The 20,975-nt window shown below is 33.4% G+C and overlaps 3 protein-coding genes across 4 annotated transcripts; all 3 read right to left on the bottom strand.

Moving 5' to 3' along the window:
• Positions 1 to 1,499: 1,499 nt before the first annotated feature.
• Positions 1,500 to 4,688, bottom strand: LOC108334568 (soluble inorganic pyrophosphatase 1). Of its 2 annotated transcripts, none has more exons than XM_017570425.2 (9): positions 4,516 to 4,688; positions 3,990 to 4,126; positions 3,774 to 3,802; positions 3,349 to 3,414; positions 3,070 to 3,177; positions 2,907 to 2,972; positions 2,319 to 2,439; positions 1,948 to 2,029; positions 1,500 to 1,840 (listed from the first exon to the last, which is right to left on the bottom strand). In XM_017570425.2, exons 2-9 carry the CDS (start codon positions 4,114 to 4,116, stop codon positions 1,798 to 1,800), a joined length of 642 nt encoding a protein of 213 aa, XP_017425914.1. In that variant the 5' UTR covers positions 4,117 to 4,126; positions 4,516 to 4,688; the 3' UTR covers positions 1,500 to 1,797. The 2 variants fall into 2 exon arrangements, with proteins under 2 accessions (XP_017425914.1, XP_017425915.1); XM_017570426.2 differs by lacking the exon at positions 4,516 to 4,688 and adding an exon at positions 4,220 to 4,370.
• A 1,730-nt stretch (positions 4,689 to 6,418) lies between these two features.
• On the bottom strand, positions 6,419 to 10,545 carry LOC108334805 (uncharacterized). Its single transcript, XM_052869542.1, has 11 exons — positions 9,177 to 10,545; positions 8,692 to 8,802; positions 8,584 to 8,616; positions 8,273 to 8,450; positions 7,998 to 8,179; positions 7,609 to 7,745; positions 7,428 to 7,523; positions 7,182 to 7,251; positions 7,026 to 7,100; positions 6,803 to 6,848; positions 6,419 to 6,629 (listed from the first exon to the last, which is right to left on the bottom strand). The coding sequence occupies exons 1-11, from the start codon at positions 10,323 to 10,325 to the stop codon at positions 6,568 to 6,570; spliced, it is 2,139 nt and encodes a 712-aa protein (XP_052725502.1). The 5' UTR covers positions 10,326 to 10,545; the 3' UTR covers positions 6,419 to 6,567.
• Positions 10,546 to 18,784: 8,239 nt separating this feature from the next.
• On the bottom strand, positions 18,785 to 20,472 carry LOC108335125 (isoflavone reductase). Its single transcript, XM_052869541.1, has 5 exons — positions 20,153 to 20,472; positions 19,935 to 20,069; positions 19,621 to 19,858; positions 19,309 to 19,512; positions 18,785 to 19,193 (listed from the first exon to the last, which is right to left on the bottom strand). Exons 1-5 carry the CDS (start codon positions 20,366 to 20,368, stop codon positions 19,030 to 19,032), a joined length of 957 nt encoding a protein of 318 aa, XP_052725501.1. The 5' UTR covers positions 20,369 to 20,472; the 3' UTR covers positions 18,785 to 19,029.
• Between the last annotated feature and the right edge of the window lie 503 nt (positions 20,473 to 20,975).

The raw sequence follows: 20,975 nt of genomic DNA, 5'->3' as shown, positions 1-20,975 counted from the left end.
ATTGGATTTTCTATGCAGGTTTTTTATCACATTTTTGGAAGTTGGAGTTGAATTGAGATTTTGATTTTGTGTTCCCATTTGTGAGCTTGAACCTGTTAGGTTTAATTGAATTTGTGAGTGGTGGTTGTTGGTGGTGGTGCCAGTGGAGGTGAGGAGCAACGACCCCTGACGGTGCTCCAGTGATAATGCTCGGTCGTATGACAGCCACAACATTGTCTTGGTGGCAACTCCAGATTGCGTGGTGTGGTGGGCGGTGGGTGAGGAGGAGTCTCGTGCTTGATTGTACAAATAAGTCATTCAAAAAAATTTAATACACCTCAGCATGCCACGAGATCTAAAAAAATTACACTTCAGCATGTGCAGACGGCGTTAATGAAAACTTAACAGAGAGGGCTTAATTACCTCATTTTAACAAGTTTATGGACCCGATTGAGACCGAAAAAAACACGATGACCCACTTGAGATTGACACACAAATACGAGAACCAAAGGTTTAAACCATAAGATAATAATCATGTTTCTTCTCATTTAACAAAAGAAATAAGCTGTGAAGTCTCACTTAAAAAATATAAATATTTTGAGTATTCAATAGACAAAAACAATTTGATAGAAAGTAAATTGAAAATATCTAGATTTATCACTAACTCAACTTAATTAAACTTAATTAAGCCAATTTTAATCAATTCTCTATCATTTTGTTTTGTTTATTAAGTAATCAAAATTTATATATTTTTCATATGAGGATTTGTCATTTAGTTTTTCATTAACTACGAGATGTAGTGTTATCTTGTACTATCATTTTATTTCTGTAGAAAACTGTTGGTCAACATAACTATAAGTAATGTAATGAAACTCGTCAATGAATATATGATGATTTCGTTACATAACATACTTAAAATAAAAACAATAAAAATCACTCATTATTTTACATTATCTACAATATCATTATCTACATATCTTCATATTTTTTTAACATATGAATATAAGAAATTAGATGAAAAAACAACATAAAAACAACATAATAATATCTACTCAATTAAAAAATATAAAATTTAAGTATCTTATAAATTAAAAAAAAATCTAATAAGCCCTCAATTAAAAATCTTCAAATTTAATATATTTAAAAAAATCAGCAAAAGTACCTTTGAGTGTAAAAAAATTGGAATCTAAGAAAATCTCATTTGGATAGAGTAATGGATTCTTAAAATTAATTGTGGTAGAACTAATTTGGTAAAAAGTAGGCGTTTCTTTTAACTTGCCCATCATGAAAATGCTGATTGTAAAATGAATTTCGTCAAAGTTTCAAAAGCATACGCATTTTTACACGCCAGAATATACTATTTTCAGATTTTTTTTAAAAAATTAACTTTCTCAAAATCTAATCCAAGAGGTTAATTTAAAGACCAGTATGCGTGTTTGTAGACCCGCATACAACGCAAGCCATATTTTTCTGTCAAATTTAAAGAGAAAACGAAGAAACCATTATTTGTAGCTTCCATAGAAAAAAGAAAAATCAAACATGCACTAAAATTAGGAAGTTGCTTAGCCGAAAACTCATCTGGGTTGATTGACAGATAGGCTTTCAGGAATAGGGGCTTCAATATTTGAATCAAGTTCATTATTTGGTGGCACTATAAACGCATCTCAAAGCAGGAGAACTAGACACTGTTGTGTCTAGAGCCGAGCAGCACAAGTGCCATAACACTATGGAACGGAAATCACAATGTTTATGAAGTTGTATTCAAATTTGACACAATTGATTAGAGGTCACTGAAATTGGGTGGAGTTTCTAAAGAAGTTAGTGCCTCAAGCTTTCAACTATATAAGCTGCATACAAGTCCCTGCAAAAGGAAACACCCATTTTAAAAAATAGAATTAAGCATTCAAGATTAGTGTCAGATATCCCAAATAGATTCAAAATTTGAGTCCAGCAAGGAAAGTATCTCACATGGAGTATTTGATGGCATCAACGGCAGCTTCAGATGGTAGAAAGTCCTCAACGTCAACCTTTTTGTTTTCATTTTTCTTGTCTAGTGTGATAAGTTAAGGATACTCGCAGAAAACTAGGGGATGTGGCATCGTTAGAAGAAAATCACTTAACAGTTATCCAAAAACCTATGGAAGATTTAGTGTGTTTAGTTATAATCCATTAGACACTCCTTGCAAGAGTGACAAGATAGAAAATCTGCAAGTAACAAGTTTTTATATTAGCTTAATCTTCTTTAGGCTCTATTATAAGAGAAAAACTAATTGTCAATAACCACGTATTGAGATGCATGTGGTTACGGGTTTAATGTACAAGTGCAAATAACAGGATACACTCCTCAAAGAATCTTCTGATTTCAGCTAACCGATGTGGAGGAAGCTCCTTGATGTCCGTGTAATGACGGAACTCAGGGTCATCAGCACAAACTGCTATGATCTTGTCATCCCTCTCACCCTGCAGTAGAAATAATAATGACACCAAATTTCTCCAATGTTCTACTAATTGGTGACAAAACTATTCAAATTGTGTGATGTCCAGAGGCAAGAAAATTATAAAGTAAACAAAAATTGCAGTTCTCTACACTCTCGTTGACATAAATTTAACAATGTTCCTTGCAACCTACAATTTTATTTCGTTGCTCCCAAGGAACGAACCTCCTTCTCAATCTGACACTCCCAGCTCAAAATGGACTACGGATCGAAAGGTTAACGGTAACAAATTTCACCTGTCACACCAACTACGTGGTTTTGTTTATCATTTCAATAGACTTTGATGTTTAACACACTATTACTTGCAGGGAAGCAAATAATTAACAATATAGCATTTTTTTCCCAGAATAGACCCTCTCACCCTCACTTCTATTTTATTGTCCAATGCAAATCTTAGTGAAAAACAGAAAGCAAGGACGAGACAACTTTTACCTGGTCAATCATGGGCATTAGTCCTATAGCGCGAGCACGAAGGAAGGTACCAGGAAGCACGGGCTCCTTCTCAGAACAAAAGTCCAAATTTTAATACAGTTGATATTTTGGCCAGAAACGGACATTCTGCTAAGTATCAGGAACAAATAAAATTGAAGCATACCTGCATCAGAACCAGCACGTCCATGGGATCACTGTCTTCACAAATGGTTCTTGGGATAAAACCATAGTTGTGCGGGTAGACAACAGATGAGTAAAGAACTCGATCAACCTAATTTGTTCAGCTCTTTCGTTAGTGTGTTATTTATGCTTCAGTACAGACAGGCAGCAATGATAGATGATAATGCTACCCCATTAGAAGAAAGTCTTTCATCTTTTTCAAACACATCAAAGCATATGGAATGGAAGAAGGGGAATGAAAGTAAGAAAATCGAAACCACACCTTTATAAGTCCACTTTTCTTGTCCAACTCATACTTGACCTTACTGCCTTTGCCAATTTCAACCACCTGCCATGGGAATTGATTTATTTCTCTAAGAAAAACCGTTGGGAAACAAGAGTTCAATGAAACAATCTATGCAGGAAAAATGCAAGATTCTAAGTTCCAATCTGTTGTTGAGATCGCCTTATTTAATCACAGCCTCATCTCAAGTATAAAAGGAGGGTTTCGTTATCATCGTATCCTTGTTAAAGCTAAAGCACTTTTTTTCTAGCTGCATTCACCAAATCTGTAATATTTGAATGATTGCCAGAAAGAAATTAATACAAGCCCCGAAACTCAGATGAACACGATGTTGCAAGATGCGTCCTGAAAAGGATTATTTTTTTCTAAGATTTGCGAAAAGTTACAAAACAGTAACAGCTTACACAGTTGAAAACAGACGGAGCTCCTGGCCCTGCATGTAGAAAAACAAGTTTCAGTCCAAATAGTTTTTTTTTTGAAGAGGAACTCTTGAATCACAATAATTTGCTCTTCAACTAGGAGAAAACAAATACAACAGATTTCTTTTTTTCCAAAAAAGAAAACAAAATTCATTATAATTAAAAGCGACCCCCCAAAAAATCGTACAAAAGTTGGTGTACCAATCTCTAAGTCGTGCCAGGGGTGAGCAGCAACAGTTCTCCGTGACAGAGAAGAAAGTATTCTTTCATTAAGCTTTGGGTGAGGTAAATCCGAATTCCATGCACTTGAATCTTCATGGTGAGCCATATCGACTTAACTACATCATCATCAAACCCATCACACACACAGGCACAAAGAAGACACTATCAGTCCGAATCATTTCAATCAAAACAACAACAGAAGAATCCACCTCATTTCTTAACCAGATTGATTCCAAAAGACCTAGGAATCTGTGTGTACGAGGTATATAGTCATATGAAAAACCGATTCAATAGACGTAGCTAACTAACAGAGCATCAGGTTAAAATAGACCCCGGGACCTCAAAAAATAGCATTATTTGCAAAATGGTGATTACTCTTTTCAGGTCTACATATGTTGCATTAGATCATGAAGCAAAAGCAGGAGCATAACAAAAAAGGAAGGCGAAACAAAGCATAAGGAGCGAATCATAAAAAGGAAAGAAGAGAAATTGCAGCAGAGTGAACCTTTTGCCTTATTGGGGTCCAAAGGGTTAAGGAACTTGTGAGACAGACAGAGATAGAGACAGATATAGAGAGAGACTGGGAGGAGGTGGGTGAAGGTACGAAACAAGCAAAGAATATAACAGGTGATGTATGTATCTATCAGACGGTTCAGCAGCCAGTCGTGGAGTGAATCTGTGTCGTATGATTAAAGTGCGCTTTCATCAGACGGCTACGGATTATAACAGAATATTTCGATTTCAGACATAGTCATAACATGGTCTTGTGCTCACTGCTGGCTGCTGCAAAACTATCATAAGGATCTTTTTCCTTTCCTCTGTGCTGCCTGCTCAAAAAAATACTTTTAAATCAAATTATTGATAATTAAGTCACGCGTGTAAATATATTATAAGTCTATTTAATTTATAAATTAATTAAATACAATTTTCAGTTTATCAAACTAAAAATTTAAATCAGACGAAAAGGTTAAGAAGTGATCAAATATAAATTCAGGCAATAGTGATATAAAGATTCATTGAAAAATGCAAACAGTGATCTAAAAATACGTGTACGAGAGTCAGCAAAACCTCCCTCTACCAAATTAAAGAAAACGCGTATGTTGTCTACCCATACCCAGTTATAGACTAAATCTAATCTGTTTATTTTTTTAACCTATACAGAGCAATTCAATCTTATTTTTAAATACTGTTTTGTTACGTATAATCATGTATATTTTTTTTTTCTTGCAAACAATTTGACTGACAATCATAAATATATTTATTTTCAGTAATAATAATAATATATTTATTAAGTATAAAACTGATTTTAGTACGAAGTTATTACTATAAAATCATAACTTTAAAAGTGTAATTAAATCATGAGTTAACATTTGTAAAAAATATTAGTTAATCCATTAATATTTTTCAAACTTATAAATATTTTATGTCTGTTAACTAAAAGGCATTTGTAACTTTTAATTTGACTATTTAAATTGAGAAAGGAATCTTGATATTCGTCTAAGAAGTAGAATACAGGTAATTCAATTCAATTCAACTGTGACAAGTTCCAAAAAAAGTAGCCACATTGAGATGCTTTAATGAAAGAACAAGTCTAACAAATATGCATTAGGATTATATTGCCAAACCTTCAATTATAGTGTTTCACACATGTGAGTGCTATTATGAGGTATGCTAAAACTTTTTAGCTGAAGTTTAATCGTTAGTTTTTTATGATAATTTTTATTAGAAAATCCTACACAGATGTTCGAGTTGCGAATTAACAAAGTTAACATATTATGAAAACTATAATAAATTTTTTTAATACTTCCATATTAATTTTCAAATTATATACAAAATTAACATTACAGTTTATCCGGTATATATAGTTAATTTTGACTGTTTCAAATTTCAAAATAACATACTCAGGTTAATTATCTTATTTCAAATGTTTTTCATTTTAGAATTAGAATTTTATTATTATTTTATTTTTAAATGACATCTCAAGAGAAAAAAAATGTATTTGAATTATTTTTAATGTTAAATGATGTAAAACTATATAATATATTGAAATACAAATTGTTAAATTTGGTAGAGTAATAAGTTAATTTAGGAAAAAATAAATATAACATTCTCCAACTTTAATAACTATTAATCCGGTCCTAATAACTGTAATTGAGTTATTTTTATTGGTGTGTAATTAAATTAAGGTAGAAGTATCTTATAATAATTAAGAAGAGATTATGAAATATTGTGTGCATGCATTTTACTGATGAGTTTTATTCAAACATCTTACCAACAGAAGTAGCTGATGGATTAAAGTTATGTATATTACTCTGCATAAAGTGGTACACTTTTGCTAAAAATGTTGACAATTAGTTCCACATTTCTGAATATAAGAGAAGAAACAGACTCTTATTTAAGTAAATTCCTTTCTGATCTCTACTAAAATATTTTTCTTTTGACAGGGTTCAAAAGGAATCACGTTCTTCAACTAAGACGTTATCAGTGCTGTTCGTATGATATTGACATTCTTAATTTTCTGAGTGAGAATTCATCCTGTAATGACATCCAAGTTAACCTACACATATTGCCGATTGCCAGAGTTTTTTCTGTACATGCTCATGAACTTGGCCACAAATTCTGCAGAGAAGAGCAAATTAGTCAACAATATTATACCCAGAACAGCAAGTCTCAGCAGGTCATTCAGTTGTATGAATCATTGTATTACATATGCAATACAATGATAATGTTACTTTTGCAAGGCAATCTATAGAGTTAGCTTAAATGCAATTAGAAGGGTGATTTTGCCTTACCTTCTAACTTTAGTAAAGCTGTTATTCCTGGTGGGAGTCTTCTGTCCTGTTCATTATAGACTTTGGTTACTAATTTCCCAAAAAAACAAACATGAAAGGATGACAGAGATTGTCTAAAATTAAATTGAAAAGGGTATGTAGCACAGAGGTATGTTAAAAATGTGTCAATTCTGTTTTACAATTTACTATCACCTTCAGATAAACTATGGAAGGAGAAACTCACATAATAGGCATGCCAGTAGTATAGCTCCCTCTTTAAGCTGGCATCAATTCTTTTTAAGAGATGTTCTACGAGTTTCTGCATGTTTGAACAGAATGTACTTTATGCACTACTATTTTGATGAGTTGAATAAATTATTTATGGACTCTTATTGGTTACCAGGAGAATCAATTTCGGCTGGACAAAATCCAAGAGAAGCATTTGAAATTTCCCTCGAACTGAGAGTAACCTGATAAAACCATAACAAAATTTACATTAAAAACTTAAACCATAATCAGATTGACAATTTCAAGCTGTTACTTAGAATAGAAGTAAAACATGTGAGTCTTATTCCGAACCCGGATAATAAGAAGCTATTAGCTTCTAATTCTGTATTTTAGAACATAAGATAGAGAAATTTCTTGCCGTGAATATGATGGATCAGCTAGGATCTCTGTGGCAACTTCTATTACGATCTCCTCCCATACAACTGAAATTGGTTGTTCTTCTGAAAATGGATAGCTGTCCATCATAGTACCCCTATTTAGTCTATGGAGACAATTTTCTAGGAATGTTAAAGTAAATGTTTCCAGCCGGAAGCTCTTACTTGTGTGCTTTGCATGCTTCCAGAGCCATGATTGCTTTTCTGAGGTTCTGCTTAGATTTTGTAGCAATCTTCGCAGCAAAGTTCATGGACAGATCAAATTTCTCATTCTTTGCTATCTGCATAAGAACCTCAACAACCTGTATAGTTGAAGGTTCATGAGTGTTAATTAGTTATGCTTTTGTTGACATTAAGTTAGTTCCCTCTCAGAAGTTATACGATCATTAATATTAATCGAAGGAAAGTTTGATCTTTTCCAAAATTTGAATTAAGACAACAAAATAAATGATCTAGGAAATAAGTACACATAGAAGTGAAAACAAAAAAGAAACTATGATTTGATATGTTGTAGATCGATGTTAACTTTTACATATTTCAAAATTTATTCTTACTTCGTGAGTTTGAGGAGCATCAACTTGTACCGTTTTGAACCGATTTTTCACAGCATCAATGATGTCTGCATCATCTTCACAGCAGAGTACTAATTTGCATATATCAGAATAGCGGTCTACTATCCATTTGATAATGTGCTGAATGTTATCTACAGCTTTGTGGACATCATAAAGAACTATTACTGAAATTCAGAGAAACCAGCCACATTAACTAGACTCACATAAAGGGTAAATCTGTTTAGGAAGCTAGATAAACAAGTAATTAAGCTCCTAACCTTTAAAATCTGACTTGAAATTAATATTGCTTACTTCAGGGGCAATAGCATATATATTGCTTATTTCTTTGATTAGTCCCATTAAAGCATATTTAGCATTTGGTTCTGAATTTACATCAAGCTCCATGTGATGAGGACTGGATGTTATGGGTACAGAGACTTTCTTAAGCCTTTGGTCCTGTCAATTTGGTGAAAATGCTGTGACTTAAGGGATTGAAGATGCTACTTTTTGATATAATACTCATGAACGGTTTTTTTGTTTATACCTATCACATATCAAAAGCTAAGGTAGGAAAGCGAGAAATCTCTACCTGAATAGGGAAGTGTCTTAAATCATGAGACAGCTGCAAAAGGGTCTAATAAAGTCAGCTTAGAAACACAAAACACGTCCGAAAGGAAAATTATGGGAAGAAACATACATTATAACATGCATCACCATATATTTCTCTAAGAAGAGCCATCGCTAGCTCTCTTTTTCCGGAACCAGAGGGTCCTTTGAGCAGAATATGAGGGCAAGAGCCATGAGACACCTGAAAAGTAAGATAGCTTGAGTCATAGTTATAAAATTTACAAGTACAGTATAAGAAGAGGACTAAACTATGCAATTCTGCAGGTGTTTTTGTTATTATTTTTCACTCAGAACTAGAATTTCACACCAATAAAGTAATATGCGTTTTGAAAATCTGTACTGCAAGTTAGCCTAAGTTACTTAACAAATTTTCAATTCTAATTGAAGAACATCAACAGAAAAAAAAACACTTTTTTAACTCTACGTCTAAGCTTTGTTCATATGGAAACTAAGATGTTTTGATTAGATATAAGAACTTGAGTACATTAGAAAATTTGTGAGGCACGAAAACAATTAAGGACAGTGGAAGGCATATGAGAACATATGGAAACATACCAATTCCTTCAGAAGTTGAGCTTCTTGTCTGTTGCAAATGAAGCCATTAAGGGAAGCAGGTTGGTGCTTATCTGCCAAGAATTGTGGGAGGCTTTCCACTACCACTGCTCTCTCAATGTAAGAAGATTCGTCAATGGGTCGACGTTCAGGAGATTTTCTAGTGGTTCTACAGTTACCTGTTCTCATGCAAGCAAACCATGTATCTTTCTGGTTCTTTTTTCTGTTAGCTGTGAATTTCCTCATGCTTGCGGTCGTCTTTCCACTACCCTCGCTTGTTACACTACTTGTCTTACCAGTGACACTTCCCTTTCTACTCGTGGCAGCAGAACTCAAACCCGTGGTTGATTGAGACAACATATTCATATTCATGTTAAGATCACCGTTATTTCCTTTGCTTTCAGATGGTGTTCTCGCGGAGTTCACCGTTGGCATTGGACCGAAATACTCACTCTGTTGGATGCGTTTCGGCAACGAAGAATTCCTCCCTTCATAGGCATTGCATTCACGAGAAAAGAAAAGGTCACCGGGTTGAATGGAATCAGTGCTTTCAAGCACCGATGAATAATCACTTCTGGGATCATTGGATAGCTTCACCTGGGCTATCATTTCGTTGATTTTTCCAACCGAAGGCGCTTTGAAAGGAGAAGCTTCTCTTTGCTTTAGAACAGTGTCATTGATTATCCCTCCATGGTTGCTCTCTTGAATCCTCAACCTGGGAGCAGTCACTGATCTCTTGTAGTGTGGCTTCTCAGTTCTTTGCTCCCTGAAAGGGGACAAAGTTCTTCCAAGGTCAGGTCTCGGCAAGGGACTGATATTTCTTCGTGTATCCAAACCTGTTACGGGCGATGATGAAGCAGCAACATCTTCTGCTACGTGGAGCTTATAGGGTGATTTGCTATTGTGTCTTCTACGTGGAGCTGAAGTTGTTGAAGCTGATGAGATTTCATGTTCAACCCTGGAAGGGTGCCTCCTGTGTGGTGCCATGGGGCTCTTGTTCCGTTGTAGAATGAAGTTTCTTCTTTCTCGTTCGTGGCGTGGAATCTCTTGCCACTCGGTCTCAGTGTCCGATGGCTCATAGCCACTACGTCCCTTCTTAGTTGAGTTTGGAGTCTGAGGAAATCGGTTATAATAAGGCGGTGACTGAGCCATACGTGAAGAATGTTTTTTACCCGACCTTGATTGCGCTCAAACAACAACTTATGAAACTGGTGTTGTAGTTCTCTTAGAAACTGAAAGAATGGAGTGGAATCTCGTAAGAAGTAATGATATAGTGACAGATAAAAAGACGAGTTTGATACTTTTGAGACAATGCTACAAAAGGGTATCTTCCAACGCAAGGAAAAAGAAGAAGAATAGGGAATAGAAGCACGATGGTTTCGAAATGAGACGCATTGGTGACGATAATGACAACATGCTTGTACGTGGGTAGATGAAAAAAATGTGTCGTTTAGGCCATCGACGTTCATAGGATGTTGTCGTTTTGTCGTCTGGCTTTGGGATGTTACGCATTACATTTTACATAGGAATTTGGAGCATCTCGTGAGGTGCCAGCATTTGGTGACGACATTACCCAATTTTACTTGGTTATCAACGTTGTTCTATCCTGGTCAAGATGAACTTAGTTAAATTCACCGATCTTTATATCAAGTTAATTATGCTTTTATTTAACTTGATTAATTTGTTTATATATTAACTGTTCTCACAAAAGTTCTCGGGACTGGAGGGATCCTTTGAGAGCTTTACGTCTCCACATTGCTTGTTCGATCCACTTAGTTCCGAACAAGAAATTAAGTGCTGTTCTTCAACTTTCATTAATGTGGAAGCACATTATATTTATACTATTTTTTTTAATGGATTTTCTCATACATGGACCTAGGGCAGACCCAAGCAGGTGTTGGCCCCAAAGTTAAGTGAATTATTGTGATATAATTTACGTTTAGCGCTATGATCTTTTATTTAATATTGGTTATTAGTGGTGGGTCATCCAAGTGTGATATTTAGGAAGCTGTTCCCAATTTTGTCATGACCCTGTAGTAATTACTGTACAATCTTTTCAACCTTTCTGGGGACAGACTACTGCTTTTGTTTAGGTTGTTTCACGACCCAATTAAATTAAGCCCACAAGATTATTTGTTTGTTCTTTCTTGGATGTTGCTCTTCCATCATCACTCTTTCTCCCTCCACCTCTCTATTTCTCTTTTATCTATCTCTTCGCCTTTCTATTCATATTTTATTCAAGTAAAATTTTATGAGTTAATATTTTTTAACTTCTATCCACTCTAATCTCCTACGCACACACAACCTCTTCTTTTTCTTTAACATTTCAGTTCTCTCATTGTTTATGTTTCATTTCTTCTTCTTCTTTAATGTTCAAATTCTTTTTCCTCTATTTCTTTCATTGTGGTGTGAGAGTGTGGTGAGTGAGAGGTTGCAGGTGGTGGTGGAAGGAATTGTTCTAGCAGTGTCAGTAGTGCTTGAAGGTGAAAGGGATGAAGGTGTGTGTGAAGATACGTAATCAAACCTAAATTAAAACAAATTAACGTGTAAACCTTAAACGGATATGAGCATCCGTCAGCGGATGTCAACATCCGTTTAAGGCCAAATGGATGTCGACATTCGTTCATGGCCTGTTATCTTCTTTCTCCTCCTCTGCACACACGGAAAGAACACAAATCAGCACAATTGTGAATAGGTGATGATTTACAAAAGTCAAATATAAGATGTAGGATAAAACTACAATAATAAAAAATATAAAATCAGAACATAATTTGAATGTGTTAGGGGATGATTATAATCATAGTTAATCATCATCACATCTTCTTCTTAGAGTTCTTGAGATATTTTTTCAAAAATTGCTTGAGAAAGTGGATTTTTGCAGCCTGAAGTTAATTTCAAAATTATCAGCGAGGTAAAGCCCACTTAAGGCAATATAAGGCCAATCGTACTTTATAAAAGTGATTGCCCGCTCTCTCAAGTTATTTACAAAATGATCTCTCAAGTTAATTACAACATGACCAGTGAAGTAATAAAGCCAAATCAACCCAATCAAAAATCCAGCAGCCAATAATTCATCACTAGAGGGATAGTCACCCCTTTCCTGTTTCATTCCAGCTTCAAGTAATCCAACAAGCTTAGCAATTCTACACTCAAGGGGTTCATCGTAGATAGAGTCACCCTTTTCCTGTTTCTTTTCAGCTTCAGACATTGCAATGAAATATCACTTTTGTAAGAATCCCAAATTTTCTCAAGAAAAGTATTAATAATATTGCTGAAATTTTCATAGACTGTCTCCAGCTCTGCTTGATTCAAAACTTGTTGAGACTTTGGCAAGTATACCAAATCGTTTCAAGTAATAAAACCGGTAAGACCGGATATCGTTTCCCAAGAGACTCGTGTCACCAAACAATCGTATAATTTCCAAGTAACTCAGACTAAAGAATGCTTCATAATTTGGGTTTTAGTGCAACTAAAGTAAACATGCAACATAAATGATAAAAATGATCTTTGATACTCAAACACTTGGAAATGGGAAGATTTGAAATGATATGGAATTGTGTTGTTGGGGGTATGATTTCACCTACTTCACCCTTAAGTAAAGAAAATCACTTCCTCTTCATTAATATGCCAATGTCAATCTACTAAATTACTCAAACTCAATCCCTTGGTAGAGAGAGCCTAGACTTCTTTATTAGGCTCCAATCCCTTGGAAGACCTAACAATTATTTCCGCATTAAGAATTGAGATTTAAGACAACCAAAGGTCCTAGTTCTATCCCTAGATACTATTTCCTTTAGGTGTTTAATCCAAGTCCAGATTTACTCAACATTTCCCAATATCAAGCAAACCCTAAAATCATGTCATGGGTAGCAACTTCACAACAAGCATTAAGAAAAGGAATTAAACACTAACAATCAATGAAAGAGACATATATTCATTTAAAACACAGTAGTTTACATAAGAGTTCAGTGGCTACATCAATCCCCCAATAACAATGAAACTAGCCCTCCATGAATGGAAAGCTCAAGCTTACAACAATGGTGGAAATGGAAGAAGGAAGAAGACCCAAGGGTAAAGAAGGACTGTTCCCACAGCTTCTAGCTCGCCTCCAAGAGCTTCAAATGAGAGAAATCGTGTTTGGGCAGCAAAAGATGTAGATCCCCTTGCGTTGCAGCCCTAAATAGACCAAATTTGCCACATCAGCATCGCCACCGCTCAGCTGCACGCCAGCTACACCCCAGCGGCAGCATTCCAGAGAGCTGGCGCTCAGCTGCACGCTAGCTGGACCCCAGCGACAGCATTCCAGAGAGCTAGCGCTCAGCTACACGCCAGCTACACCTCAGCTACAACAAGTCTGGACGAATGGGGCTCAGCTGCACGCCAGCCGCACCCCAGCTTCAGCATTTATCTTTGCTCTCAAAACTTATTCTTTTACCTTCATTCTTGCTTATATGGTTCTTCAGTTTGGCATACAAGCTTTGATGTAAATGACCAAAACATACTAAACAATGGGGATTAGTGATGAAATTGAATCATTAAAGTGTAAGATGCAACCACTTAAGAAACTAAAAGAAAACTAGGATTTACAAGGCAAAAAGCTAAGAAAGAGTTGATATTTTCTCTCAATTCGACACTGAAATCATGGTAAAATATGTCATTATCACCCGCTCTCTCAAGTTAATTACAAAATGATCTCTCAAGTTAATTACAACATGACCAGTGAAGTAATAAAGTCAAATCAATGAAATATCAGGGGTTCATCGTAGACAGAGTCACCCTTTTCCTGTTTTTTTTCAGCTTTAGACATTGAAATATCACTTTTTTAAGAATCCCAAATTTTCTCAAGAAAAGTATTAATAATATTGCTGAAATCTTCACATACTGTCTCCAGCTCTACCTGATTCAACTTGGGGACCCCTGTTATAAATGCTTTCTGCAGCTGCACCTTTTAGTGATAAAAAGAATTATAAATCTATCATGCAAATGAAGCAAAGAACAAACTTACCTCTCGTAGACCCAAGACGCAGAAACGAAGCACCAGTGACCACCGCACACACTGCCGCACCGCCGTACCGCCACATCGTTGCACTGTCGAATGACCACCGCAAACACCTCGCACCGTCGCACCACGGAACCCAAACGAAAATGGAGACAGGAAACAAATGAATGGGTATGGAAGAGACATAACGGATCTGAGAGTTGGAGGGGGTGGGAACGAATATTGGAGGGGATAGGAACGAATCTGAGAGTTAGAGTTGAAGGGGGCTCTGGAAAGAGAGAAAAGAAAAAGTGAGAGTTGCAATGGGGGGTGGGGCTGCGTAATGAAAATGACAGTGAAAATGGGTGAGTGAATATGAATAAAAATTTATGGTTTCTGAAGAGTAAATAAATAAGGTTAAAAAGTAAAAAAAGCTAATTTTGTAATTAAATATCTTTTATAGAGAGTTGGGGAGGTGGAAGGAGCAAAGGTGATGGTGGAGGGAGCAACACCCTCTTTCTTGTTAAAGTTTAAAATTTAAGTTATGTGGGTTCTCAAATGTTCTTTCCTAGTCCAAATTACATGGCCCAGACACTGATATATAGCTACTAATTTTCTCTCTTTAACTCACTCCTAATTTGTCGGTTCGAAACTCTTCCATACTGTGAGTCCTCAATTAGATTCTCACGTAGATATCAGTGACAAAGCTAAAAGAAAATAAGACGGTGAGTTTAACTTTTTATTATCAAATATTAGTGTTGAAAGTTAGACGTGAACTAAAGATATTATTAGTTTAGAATATATAAATAAATGAAAATTTTATTTTATAAATTAATTTTGTAAGATTGAATTAAATTTAAATTTTTTTAATATAATATTAGAATTATTATTAAAATTTATTTTAATAAAATTTATTATTTATTAAATATATTGTTCTACTCGTCGAACTACTATAAAATTATTTATTAAAATTGTTCACAATAAATAAATAAATAAATAAATATATATATATATATATATATATATATATATATATATATATATATATATATATAAATTTCCCCTATAAATTAATTTAAGTTTAAACTTTATTCCTTAGTACTAATATAACATTAGATTATAAATATAAAAGATAAGCGGTGAAATTTATGGTGATTTCTTTCGTCAACTAGATCATCTTACCATCTTTTTGGAAATTTTCAAAACCTCAATTTTTGACATAACTCATTCCTACAATTTTTTTTATAGGAAAAGTTTACTCTGACCACTGACTTTTTCAAAATCGACTACCTTCAACTATTTTTAATAATAAAATATTATACGTAAATAATAATAGATATAAATGAAGTATTATAACAAAATAATATTTCATGTACTTGTAAAGTGAATGTTCAAAAAAATATTGTTAAATGATAGGGACTTTTTTATATTTTGTACAAATTTTAAATTACATTTCTTATAAAAGTTTATAAAATATGAGAAAAGATTTGAATGGAATTAAAGATTAGGTAATAGCTTTAATGTAACCCATACCTTAAGTCTTCTTCTCATCCACTTTAAGATAATATATGATATTTTATACTAATTATTATATTACTTTTGATTTAGTTTTATTTTATTATTGAGTGAAAGTTTGCCTAATGCAAGTTGCTATTTAGCTTTTAGGCAACACCTATGCCTAAAATATGTCAATCCTTATTTAGTTGATTATGAAGTGGGCGTACAGTTTTTGACCAAAATTTGAAGGAAACTTTAATTGGTTCGAGAAAATTGCTTAAAATATTATAGATTTAAGTTTCATAATCTTCCAATATATTAGAAAAACATACCCACAAATTCAATTTCCTAGAAAAACATAGTTGGAAATATTGTTGACAGTAAAACACTTCAATAATTAAATAGTAGAAAAATTACCTATGAAATTTAAGACATGTTCTTGCTCTTTTTTTAATAGATTTTTTCTATAAGAAAGTGTAATTTTTTTGCATGATTATTTTTTTAAAGATTTTCTTACATGAAAAATTTTTGTATATATTTTTCGCTAAATATTCCTAACGAATTTTCAAATCTTATATCTAATTATTTACGAGGAATTTCCTACCCATCAAAGTCTGCATGAAAAAAGCAGCTAGAAACTCGTATTTTATCCATAGAAAAGTACAATATTTTTAACATTAAATTGAGGTGTACTTTGACAACTACACATATATTAAAAAAAGTAATAAAAGAAATCCTTATTTGGTGGCTATAAATATCATGGAATACGAAATCACGAGTGTAAGAAAAAAATCTCTATACAATTGCGTAATTTACATATGACTCTTACCAAGTCAACTTATTGGAAAGTACCTTTTTCCTAACTCTTTGTTCACTTGAATGGATTTTCTAATCCTTTATTTACTTGAATGGATTTGGGAAAGAGTGATCAGGTGGATTTAAAAGGATTTGAAAATAAAAATTTTTGTTGTTTATTTGAGTGAATTTGTAGGTAAGTGAGAGTGAATTTGGAAGAAAACATTTGTGAGAGTTAGTGTAGGATTTGATTGATGTGATAGATTAAAAAAATTTACTTCCAAATTCACTCTCACATACTTGTAAATTGACTCAAATAAACAACATAAAAATTTATTTTCAAACCCTCTCAAATCCATTTAATCACTCTCTCCCAAATCCATTTAAGTGAACAAAGCTTAACTGGTTTACAACGTTTTCCACAATCTTAGGGGCTAAAATGTCAAAACATATATGCTTGTTGAAAAACTTAGGATTTTGTTATTGGTCACAGAATTGAAAAATATCCATGTTCTATTTTATTCGATGTGCAACTTTGTTTGTATCCAATAATTCTTGGAATTGAAATGCTTAAGAATCATACTCGTATATTTCAATTATATAAAATTAAAATCTTATTTCAACTTTAATTTTATTTTGAGAACTCTTTCCTTATTGGTTATATAATAGTTAAAGGTAGTTATTTAAATAAAAAATTCTACCCGTGCATGGGATGTTAATAATAATAATATTATAGTAAGTGAACCTAGCGATTGAATATTAATCAATAGTCCAACCTATTCCATTATTATATAGTTTTTTAATCAAAAAGGTCAATTTGTGATTTTCAAAATTTTGAAAATTGAAGTCTGAGAGAGAGAGGAAAAAGAAAAGAGAGGTAGGTGGAGATTGAAATTGTTAGAATATAATACGTAATTCCATTGATATTTTCTTCATTTTACAAACTATGTTGAATTTGACTATCAACCAGTGTTGCTATATTGTAGTCCTTGTTTACGACACTAACTCTGCAATAAATAATTTTGTGGAAAGTTTTGACTGTAGACTTGTTAACTTTCCAGCATTTTTTTTACATATAATAAAAAATAATTTTACTTTTTAGTTTATTTGTCTCTACTAATTTTATATTTTATTGATGTTGAATAAGTGTTGAGCAGAGAATAAAATTTGTGTATCATTGCTTTTTTTATGCTGTACAAAGTTTACTCTGCAAAATTTAGATTGGAATAATAGTTTTAATTGGTAAATAAAACAATATGTTAAAATTATACTCATTCACAAATTTCAATACTGTATCTTAAAAAATGTTTTTAAAATGGCTTACATTTGTATTGAATTTCACTGTATAATTGAATTAAATATTCATAGAAGAATTTTATAATTATTATTATTGAAAGTGCAGTCTGATGGAGACATCAACCCAACTCTTTTCATTACCAAAATGTTTTGGTTATTAATTTTTTCTTGCTTCTCTCTTTGGAATTTTAACATTGCACTTCAATGATAATTTTGGCATAATTATTTCTTAGGAGAGGTTCAGATGTAAAAATAATGACATTTAAATGCAAGTTTATTATAGTCTATATTATAAAGATAATTACATTTTTATACAATATATTTAAGTATTATTTATTTTTTAAAAAAATTATTACTATTATTTTAAGGTAATAAATGATTATATCTGCAAGAAAATTTTACTACTTTTTTTATATTGGTTTAAGAGTTAACTTTGTTAGCCGGACAAGTTCAATAACATTTTAAGGATTGTCAACATCAAGTTAATTATAATATTTAATAAAATACATTAAAACAATTCATAATATTTGTAACAGATAAAAGATATTTTGGAGATCGTGAAGATATTAAGTTTGCATAACATTTTAAGTAAAAAAAAAATTCTACAACTTTTTTTTACATGTGCTTAATTTTAATTGAATAATTAAATCATTATTTCTTTTTTGAAATGTTTATCTTTCCCAATAAATCAATGGTAATTTTTTTAAAAGTTTTCAACAGGAACAAATTATCATCAAATAGATTTCATTTTTCTTTCTCTTGAATTTGACAAGAATGATCTTTCATTTTTACGTTGCACGAAGAATTAAAATTATGTAATTCTTTCATATTTTTGTTAACGAATTGGTATTTTATTAAAATTTTGTTATTATTTTACTTATATTTGATTTTTTTTTAACTTTTAAATGATTCAACTCTGTTTTGATTGGCAGGGAGTGATAATCAACTCTGGTGTGCGTCTTGAATAACGTTTGTTGTATTCATGGATCATCTTGCAGAAAACTAGAAATGACAGTGATGTAAAAATTTGAAAAGAGAACGTAGATGATGCGCAAACAGTTGTACCGATTTCATTATTATTTCTCATGTAGAATCTTACATTCATGCGGAGATATTGTTGAAGACAACATAAAAAATAAAACACTAGTTATCAGTAACAAATAATTCAAAGTACAGAGCCTGCAATGGCCATTTTTGAAGAATTAAAAAAGGAAAGCGGCATTAGTTTTATTAAGCTGGCTGCAGAGTGATAAGAACATAGAATTGCATTGGTTTGCGAGACTTGGAAAATCAGACAAACTGGTTCAAGTATTCATCCACAGTTGAGTATTTAACGTAAGGATAAGCCTCCGAAGCTTCAACATCTCTGGCAGGATCAATCTCATACACTGCATCTTTCCTTATCTGTTGGGAGTGATACAACGCCAATAGATAATTATTTGGGAAAGATGACTCTGCAAAAAACCAACAGATGCTTAATTTTAATTTCACACAATTGATGCAACCAACATATGCACAAAATAAATTAGTGAAGTTTAATAATAAAGAGTGGTGTTACTTGCAACATACCCTTAATCTGCTTAAGAACTTCTTCCTCTGGAACATAAATTTTCTCCAGAGTCTTTCCGATTTTTTTCTCCCACATGGATACAATCTCATTTAAGGTCAAATAGTTGGCAGGGAGTCTTATGTGCACGGCTTTGTTCAATGCATTAGGGTCATTCGCTGCTTCGATCGTGAAAGTTCCCACATCAGCCTCAGTCACATATGCTCCTGAAACAATATAATATATACGTAAACATTAAAACAATTGACTTGTGTCTAAGCTTTTTATAGTTTGTGTGTACTAAAACAATTATTATAATTGTACAGTATCACTACCTTTGACATTTCCATCTCCTTGAATGAATATCTTGTCCCGAGGAGGAACAGTGATATCAATTTGTGCCAGGTTACGTAAGAAATAACCGGTAAAAGCATGACAGCATAGGTAAGTGTAAGGGACTCCCTCCGCTTCGATTACTCTCCGGATTTTTGCTTTTTCCTCAAACACTTCTCTCACTGGTTCAACTGAATCGTGACGATCCACGTCCAGTCCAAATTCAGATGGGAAGAATCTCTGTGGAGGAATGAAATTAGTATGGAAAATGTGGTTATTTAGAATAGATTTATTTTGATGAGCAAAAGAGGCATACCTTGACGTTTCCAGCTTCTTTGATTGCTGCAATGATCTTGACCTGGTCTTCTATGAGTAGTCTCCCGAAGGAGCAGATGACGACGTCAACCTGTTTGATGGCGTTGACGAGACTCTGATGATCGTTCATTTCTCCCTGGAGAGAGAAAGGAGTGGTACGATTAATGGTGTGAAAAGAGAAAATGGTAAGAAAGAAATGAAGAGAGGAAGGGAAGGTACTTGGATTAGAAAAACTCCAGAATTTTGGAAGTTCTGAAGGAGTTCATCCCTGGTTTCAGGATTTGCAGCTGTGACGAGCCTTGGTTTGTTAACATTGGCTGGAGTGTCCCTGACCAACACATACGTTGGATTCCCTGCCTTCACACTTGCCCACACAATGTGCCTTCCGATGGCTCCTGTCGGTCCCACTACGAGGATTCTGTCTTTTCCGGTCATCACAGCAGATCAAACTCAAAACAAGAACTTAGCAGTGTATGGCTTTCTTGTTCTGTAGGTAATTGATTAAAGCAGCGATGGCTTTGTGATGCATAGACAATAACACTTTGATTGGTATTTATAAAGCCAGCAACTTTGTTGTATGAGGATTTTTTTGGCTTAATAATTATGGTTAATAATAATGCAATTGCGTAGTTTCTGACAAGTTCAACAAATATCCATTTAGTTAGGGTCCAGCCACCTGGTGTTGTCAATTCTCAATCAACCATTTGACTGTGGTTGTTCGTTAAAGGTGTGCTTACGAGTAGCTGCCGATAGAGAGAGACCTTCCACAGGGGATGACCAAAAATACATTAACAACATTTATTGTCACTGCCATGAAAATAAAATATCCAATAAATTTAAAAAAAAACATATTAAAAGAAACCAATCAATACAACACAACACTCAGCAACAACCAGAGATTGGGATCAACCGATTTAAATTATAAAAAAGAATAAAAAAAAACGATGTAGGTACAGAGGAAACCCAATCTTAAACAAATGACAACAGAGTAAACAAATTTTAGTAGTAACGATAATTGATTATAGGAAATATTTATTTTAAT

The sequence above is a fragment of the Vigna angularis genome, chromosome 10 (assembly GCF_016808095.1).
Source record: "Vigna angularis cultivar LongXiaoDou No.4 chromosome 10, ASM1680809v1, whole genome shotgun sequence".
Taxonomy (NCBI): domain Eukaryota; kingdom Viridiplantae; phylum Streptophyta; class Magnoliopsida; order Fabales; family Fabaceae; genus Vigna; species Vigna angularis.
This window is presented reverse-complemented; position numbering and strand designations above follow the sequence as displayed.

Excerpts from the sequence above, each read along its gene's own strand:
- LOC108334568 (XM_017570425.2), bottom strand. The coding sequence starts at position 4,116 with ATGGCTCACCATGAAGATTCAAGTGCATGGAATTCGGATTTACCTCAC. Across the intron at positions 3,178-3,348 it reads AGAAAAGTGGACTTATAAAG|GTTGATCGAGTTCTTTACTC; the intron begins GTGTGGTTTCGA and ends TGAACAAATTAG. Across the intron at positions 2,973-3,069 it reads ACGTGCTGGTTCTGATGCAG|GAGCCCGTGCTTCCTGGTAC; the intron begins GTATGCTTCAAT and ends TGTTCTGAGAAG.
- LOC108334805 (XM_052869542.1), bottom strand. The coding sequence starts at position 10,325 with ATGGCTCAGTCACCGCCTTATTATAACCGATTTCCTCAGACTCCAAAC. Across the intron at positions 8,180-8,272 it reads TTTCAAGTCAGATTTTAAAG|TAATAGTTCTTTATGATGTC; the intron begins GTTAGGAGCTTA and ends TCTGAATTTCAG. Across the intron at positions 6,849-7,025 it reads ACTACTGGCATGCCTATTAT|GACAGAAGACTCCCACCAGG; the intron begins GTGAGTTTCTCC and ends TATAATGAACAG.
- LOC108335125 (XM_052869541.1), bottom strand. The coding sequence starts at position 20,368 with ATGACCGGAAAAGACAGAATCCTCGTAGTGGGACCGACAGGAGCCATC. Across the intron at positions 20,070-20,152 it reads CTGGAGTTTTTCTAATCCAA|GGAGAAATGAACGATCATCA; the intron begins GTACCTTCCCTT and ends TTCTCTCTCCAG. Across the intron at positions 19,859-19,934 it reads AAGAAGCTGGAAACGTCAAG|AGATTCTTCCCATCTGAATT; the intron begins GTATGCCTCTTT and ends ATTCCTCCACAG.